The following is a 7,139-nucleotide window of genomic DNA, read 5'->3' on the forward strand; positions in this document are numbered from 1 at the left end:
GGTTTAAGTACAAATACCTGACTCACAGACCTTTATTCCCACTAAAAATACCCCCTCACACACATATATTTTGTAAGGGAAGTACCTAGCTTTAGTTCACAGTAATGGAGAAACCCTTACTCCTTGCTTCTCCTCAGGTACTGCAGAAACAGGATAATGTTTCTTTTCAGAACAAAAGGTGTTCAAAGGTATAGTTCAATACTTGTCAAATCAGTAGTTCCCTAATAGCATTTTCCTCTGCTAAAGAACCCATGGATGGCTAGAAAGAAATGATGTTGCAAAGGGGCTACATATTGTTCAAAATAATGCTAGTACAGAGAAGTGTCACATAATAATATTAAGTAAACCACTCAGTTGTCTTCAATAAATACAAGTATTTTTTTCATAGCTCTTGACCTGTTAAAGGACAAACTGAGATGACCATTACCTTAATTTTATTACAAGTCCATTTAATGAGAATGCAGGTTTCAATAGTTTATGCTTTATACTCCTCATGGTAGAACAAAACTATTTTAAAATCATCCTTGAAGATCTGAAATTATCATTGATGACTTTACACTGTACATCTCTTCAGAAAGAGACAATAATAATTAATGGAATAATAGAGTCATAGAATGCTTTGGGTTGGAAGGGACCTTAAAGACCATCCAGTCCCAACCCCCCTGCATGGGCAGGGAAACCTCCCACCAGCCCAGGTTGCTCCAAGCCCCATCCAACCTGCCCTTCAACACTTCCAGGGATGGGGCAGCCACAGCTTCCCTGGGCAACCTGGGCCAGGGTCTCATCACGCTTACAATAAAGGATTTCTTCCTAATGTCTAACCTCAATCTCCCCTCTTCCAGTTTTGATCCATTACCCCTCATTCTATGGCTATGGCCATAATATGGCCTTAAAGTTATGGATTCTCTCTATGTCCTTTTCCCTATTTAATTTCAGACTGACAAGCTCTTAAGTCCAGAGCAGCCAGTACCAGATACCCTGCTGTGATGCACCTATTCAACTTTTTACTTAACAGAGATTAAGATCAAGATGTATCACACTGTTAGTAAAGCTGAACTGAAATTCACTTCTTCATGCTCATGACTTTTGACAAAATACTGGAAATACAATTTTTAACCTGCTCAATTGCTTTAATGAGATACTACAATACAGCACAGGCTCCATTTTGCCAGTCACGCAGACATCTGCTGTGCAATCACCAGGATAGAGTTAACACAAACTCTTGAAATCAGTATTACAGAAATGCCACCTCTAACATTTCAGCCAATATATAAATTTTCCTTGCCTGTACTGGAGAGGCAAGGTGGAAATCTAACTGTGTTAATCAGGTCACTTACCTCAACTAACTTGTTTGCGTGTTCACGGAAGACCTGAGCGTACTCCTTCACTTCCTTCTCATTGCCACTTTTTGCTGCCTCGATGAGAACCAGTAATGGCACGTTGGTCTCCAGGAATGAATCTGATATATGATCCATTACTGCCTTCCTTAGCTGTGACAAAAGAAAGAAGACCAGTAAATAAAAGAATTATCATCAACATACATTCTCACTGCATTCATTGGTTACTTATACTTAAGCATTGCTGTGTTGCACCTCACAGCACTCGATGGGAGTGTGGGTTTTATTCTTTCCTTCCTCCAAGTTATACATGTGCAACAAGCCTACAGATATCAAACACTTAAGGGTCTAGGCTCTGCAAAACCCTCCTGAGATGCTTTCTGACATACATCTAATCCTACTGGACTGAAAGGATCTATGTAAGAAGACAGTGATTACCTACATAACACATTGCAAATTGATGAGAACTGAAAGCTGCACACATTTCTGTACAAAACAGTCCAGCTCCCTTAAAAGCCAAATATGGATTAAGGATCTTAACTTCTAGCAAACATTAAGAATACTAGCCTGAATAATTCTAAGCCTCTTCTAATTTCTGTGCTTCTAAGCCTCTTCTAATTCCTGTACTGAATGGTATTCTATGCAATAATGAGGATTCCATTTAGCACATGCCTTGTGCTTCATATTGTCTTTCAAATACCTCCAGCAGGTATAAACAGGAAGCCTTTCTAACAGTTTTCCAGGTGGATTAGAAAACATACAATTTTTTTCAAAGGAGAAAAAAAAAAAGCACCCTACAAGATACTGAAGATCAAACACCTGTTATTTCATTAAAAAAAATATGTTTGAAACAATATTATCATCAGAATCACATCACAAACTTCTTCTAACCTTTATAATAACCACTAATGAATATCAAACTTCCCTAGAATTTGAAAGGCAGTCAGAAAGATGGCTGAAATATTAAGTAATTCTTGGAAGCTGGAATGCTCTACAGGAGTATGGATCAAAAACATTTTTAGCATGTTCTCTCAAGCTTTTTGGTTGTTAAGGATGAAAAAATGTGGACTCAGACACAAGCTGAGAGCTATTCAGCCTGCAGGTCTGGCTAGCCATTAGTATCCTTAAATCATACATTTTTAGTTAGGTGAAATATCAGAAAAGGTAATTTTCTCTTTTCTGCAGTCCAGAACAAGAAAGCTCTAGCTATTCAAGGTGTCATCAAAACACCTAATCTACTGAAAGCTGGCGTAGTGTTAGGCGTTATAAATACACTATCCAAGATGCATTTGCTGTTTGGCAGCAGCAATTATCAGCTCTATTTAAGCAGGGAGAAAGCTAACTTTGAATATTTCAAGTCAATCCCTGAGTGGTGCAGTAAAAGCAAAGCAGCATACAGGCATTTGCATGCAGTATTCCTTTTATTTTTATTACAACTAAAGCAGCCAAAGTATTAACAGCAATTCTTATTTCCTTTAAAAAAAAATATAAAAAAAAAATCATTCTACCCAAATTCTACCTGCAAACTACTTTTCCACTTCCAGAATGATTAAGGCACTCAGAAAAGCTAACACAGTAATACCCACAAATGGGGAAAAAAAAGACAAAAAGATAGAAGAATATACCAAAGAGACCTGTCAACATTTGGGAAGCTGGTGTATGGTAGCTACTACCTATCAACACTGTCACCTTGTACTCTTTCTTTTTTTCTCTCATCAACCTGCTGATATCCACTTGCTGTCTTATTTTATTCTTATATTGGAAGCTCTTTCAGACCATCCTTTAGGTCTGTTTGCACAGCATTTAATACAATACCATCCTGATCCAAGACTAGCTTTCCTAGGTACCATACCAATAAAAAGATAAGCAGTGATGTTGCTCCAAATGTATCAAAGCATTGGAAAAAATGAAAAAATACAGAGATGTGATGTTCCAGAGAATAGTGCATCAGCATGGCACTCTGCTTTATCCAGCTGATACATTTCCAATCACTGTGCATATCCATCCTTCCCTGAAGGGTTTAATCTATAGTCAGCATTAAGGGAGACATATTGCCAGAAAGGGTTCATCTCACGTTTGCTTAATCACCCTTCACAGATGTCCATCTCCCAGCAGTTGCTGAGGAACTGCTCCCATGGTGGGTGCTTCACATTACAACAATAATTAGACTTTTTGGAGTCCATGGTACTGAAACCGGCCAAATGGTAACATTTCCAAAGCAGCACACATAGGTTTTAAAAATCCCACATGGCTTCCATCTCACTTTCAGGGAAAAAAATCTTAAAAAAAAAAATCCCCTTGCTCAAGTTCAAGATGAGAATCTTTAAAAGCTACTGTTCAGTGCAAAGAAATAACTTCAAGTATTAAAAGAACACTGGCAGTTTTCTGTTTATATCACTCCATAAGGATGCTTCAAAGTGGTGTGTTCAATGAACAAGAAATTCAAGTTTTAATCAAAGTTAAGGTAGTGTTATAGATACAATTGTAAAAATATCCCCCATGGAATTGTAAGAAAAATCTCAGGATGTTTAAGTACAAACATATTTTCATTGATATTAAATATCTTCAGTCTACAACCACATACCTGAAATCAATAAAAAGGACAGTAAGGACATCAGCTCACCATCAGTGTGGAGTTTACCATTGTAAATATACAGCAGATTTATATATAATGAAAAGGAGTTAATAAAATGGATATCTTGTTTCTAATGGTAACTGCATGTTGCTTTCTGCAGCCCAGAACTGCAGCAGCTGAAAAAAAATAATCCAAATTCTGACCATCACAGGTTTGATAAAATATAAAACTGACAAATTCTGTTTCCCTAGGATGTGATAATCATGGATGTCAGTAGCACATTTCTGATCCCTCATGTAAACATGCACCCTAATTCCTTCAGAAATTGGTTCTCTGAGGTTTAGGATGCCCTTGCATTGAGGTTGAAAGGTATAGTGAATGGTTTTTATGTACGCAGGAGGCCACAAATTTTGCCATCCATCACCACAAGCTATAAAGAATGACTTGACAAAATCATTTGTTACATGTGACAGGAGTATGAACATAAGGCATTCATCCAGTAGCTCAAATGGATACATGACAAGGTGATATGAATTACACAAGACAAGACATTTAAAAGTATTAGCTCAGCATCACCAGTCTATTTGATACAATCGCGGCTATTCATCAAGGTAAGTAACTACTGGGAAACTAATCTTGTATGTTCCTCCATGTACTGCAAAAAAGTCCAGCCAAAGTGATGGCTTTTGCATCCAGAGATGTTACTGTTTCATACAAACAACACCAGTTCAGAAGGGAACAGGAGAAATCCATGACTTGAATTTAAATGCTCGTAAAACGTGCGGCAAAGATACGTCAAGTTTTGTTCTCAAATCAGCATGAGACCTTAACCTTGTACATATACTGACAAATGTCTTTGCAATGCCTTAATGTACCCAGCATTCTGATGTAAATATTATGAGACAATTACTCAGAAGACAATGCTTCGAGATTTTTTCCCCCCACTGAATTTTTAAGTGAGAGGTGATGTCAAAGTGTGGGTAGTTTCCTCTATGTGGAACTCCATTTGTTAGAGGAGAAAGCACTAAACAAAGGACAAGTTTAATCCATTTTGTCATAGAGGAAGCTCTATTAATTAATATATAGCTAAAAAGAATAATAAGTTTATCAGACCAGCAGAAAGATTTGGAAGAAAAACATCAAGACGTGCAAAGAGTCTGAAAATATGGTTTACCACAAGGCAGATTTTTATGCCTTTCCAGTTCAGTCAATTTAGTCAGTTTATGGTGCAGAGTCAGTTGCTGGTTTTCATAGCATCATGTTCTACTCTTCTAAGCACTATTTAGGGCTGGTTTATCATTGTTGATTCACAGCTGTAATTGAGCTCAAAGAGGTTAAACTGCCCACTGAAATGATGCTTTCCATGCTTCTATAACAATTTTAGAACCAAAATGGCTCAGTGCTACTTACAGTCTAGTAGAGAATTAAATGTCTAATCATGACACTGGAAGGTAAAGTCCCAGCAGGAGAGTAATGACTCTAACAGATTGTTAAACTTTATAAAGACTGGCACTATAAAGCTCTCGGTAACAAAAGTTTACCAGGGAGTACCTTCTTCACCATTTCCTATTTAACGTGCACTGCAAACTGAACCCAGCTCCAGTTTGCAGCTGCAGAGACCTCCCAAACAGGAATCAATTTAATTGGAAGAGATGAAAATAAAGCTCTCCCCATTGCATTTAAAGTTTGTCACATCCAATATATTGTGAAATTGAGTTCTGGAGAATAAGACAGTGACCACTAGAAGCTACTGGAGTGAAGTGTTAAAGAGTCTCAGCCGATTCTGCACATGACAACCTATGAAAAAATGTTAGACTGCGGGATGAGAAACATACTTGAGAGTGGTTTGGGTTGGAAAGGACCTTAAAGATCATCTAGTTCCAAATCCCCAGGACAAGGACACCTCCCACTAGATCAGGTTGCTTCAAGTCCCATCCAAACTGCCCTTCAACACTTCCAGGGATGAGGCAGCCACAACTTCCCTGAGCAACCTGTTCCAGTGTCTCACCACCCTCACAATAAAGGATTTTTTCTTAACGTTTAACCTAAATCTCCCTTCTTCCAGTTTTGATCCATTGCCCTTTGTCCTCTCACTACAAGCCCTTGTCCCAAGTCCCTCCCCAGCTTTCCCGGAGCCCCTTCAGGTACTGGAAGGCCACTATAAGCCCTCCCTGGAGCCTACCCTCTCCAGACTGAACAGCCACAGCTTAACAAACCCCCTAATGCTGTTAATTATGTCTTGATATGTTAAACAACAAAGACTACATTTAAAGCATCCATCCCACTTGGACAATGACACTACAGATTTCTGGAATAATTACATAAAAATATTTACTATTTGAGCCTAAGCAAAAACTCAGGAAGAAATTGTATCACAAAAACCTAGCATAAGTATTTTTTATTTTTTTTTTCTCTTTGTGTCAGCTTTTTTCTCCATAAAAAGGAGAAATCAGGAAAAGACTGGGGATGAATTTACTAATAGAAAGTACCTTGAAGTAACAAGCTTTGATCAGAACTCTGAAAGAGAGTAAGACACACACACACACAAAAACCCTCTTCCTTCTAATTATAGGTCACTACAAAGGATTCCTCAAAACCCTATTTGTTAGAAGCACAGGAGAACCTGTTTACCAAGTACGTAGGAAATGAATCCACATTGATCTGACCTTTTTTCTTTTTGGGGGGCGGTAGGGGGGAATGGGTTATAAATTTTTGTGACTTAGGAATTTTATACTGCACTTTTAAAACCCCTTTTTTTTTTTTTTTTTTTTTCAGCAAGACCAAGCCTCAGGCTTGCTAACAACACTGGTGCAGTTACATAAAAGCAGAAAAAATATGTATAAGCTTTGGGGACAGACATCCATGATTCCCCCCCAGGCATATGACTATTGTCAGGGTACTAACTCTGCTTTGTTTCATGCCTGGACAGAGAAACAAAATCCCAGTGTTGACTGGACTGCTGGGATAGTATCAAAGATGTATTATATCTACCAATAAAGAATAGACTCATAGAATCATTTTAGTTAGATCAAACCTTTAAGACCATCAAGCCCAACCCTTAACCCAGCACTGCTGAGGCCACCACTATATCCCTCAGCACCACATCTACAGGTCTTTGAAATTCCTCCAGGGATGGGGACTCCACCTCTGCCCTGGGCAGCCTGGGCCAGGGCCTGACAACCCTTTAGTGGTGACAAGGAGAATATGGAAAGATGAAGTTGCAGAAC

At 38.4% G+C, this 7,139-nt stretch overlaps 1 protein-coding gene across 1 annotated transcript in view; it reads right to left on the reverse strand.

Moving 5' to 3' along the window:
• Window positions 1-1,316: 1,316 nt before the first annotated feature.
• Window positions 1,317-7,139, reverse strand: part of CTNNA2 (catenin (cadherin-associated protein), alpha 2) — a gene marked incomplete at its 3' end in the record, with an annotated part of 427,358 nt that continues 421,535 nt past the window's right edge. Inside the window, exon 9 of the mRNA XM_009999054.1 lies at window positions 1,317-1,490. Coding sequence (XP_009997356.1) covers window positions 1,317-1,490 — 174 coding nt within the window. The remainder of the gene's footprint in view (window positions 1,491-7,139) is intronic.

This window comes from Chaetura pelagica, unplaced genomic scaffold (genome assembly GCF_000747805.2).
Source record: "Chaetura pelagica isolate M959 unplaced genomic scaffold, ChaPel_1.0 scaffold366, whole genome shotgun sequence".
NCBI lineage: Eukaryota > Metazoa > Chordata > Aves > Apodiformes > Apodidae > Chaetura > Chaetura pelagica.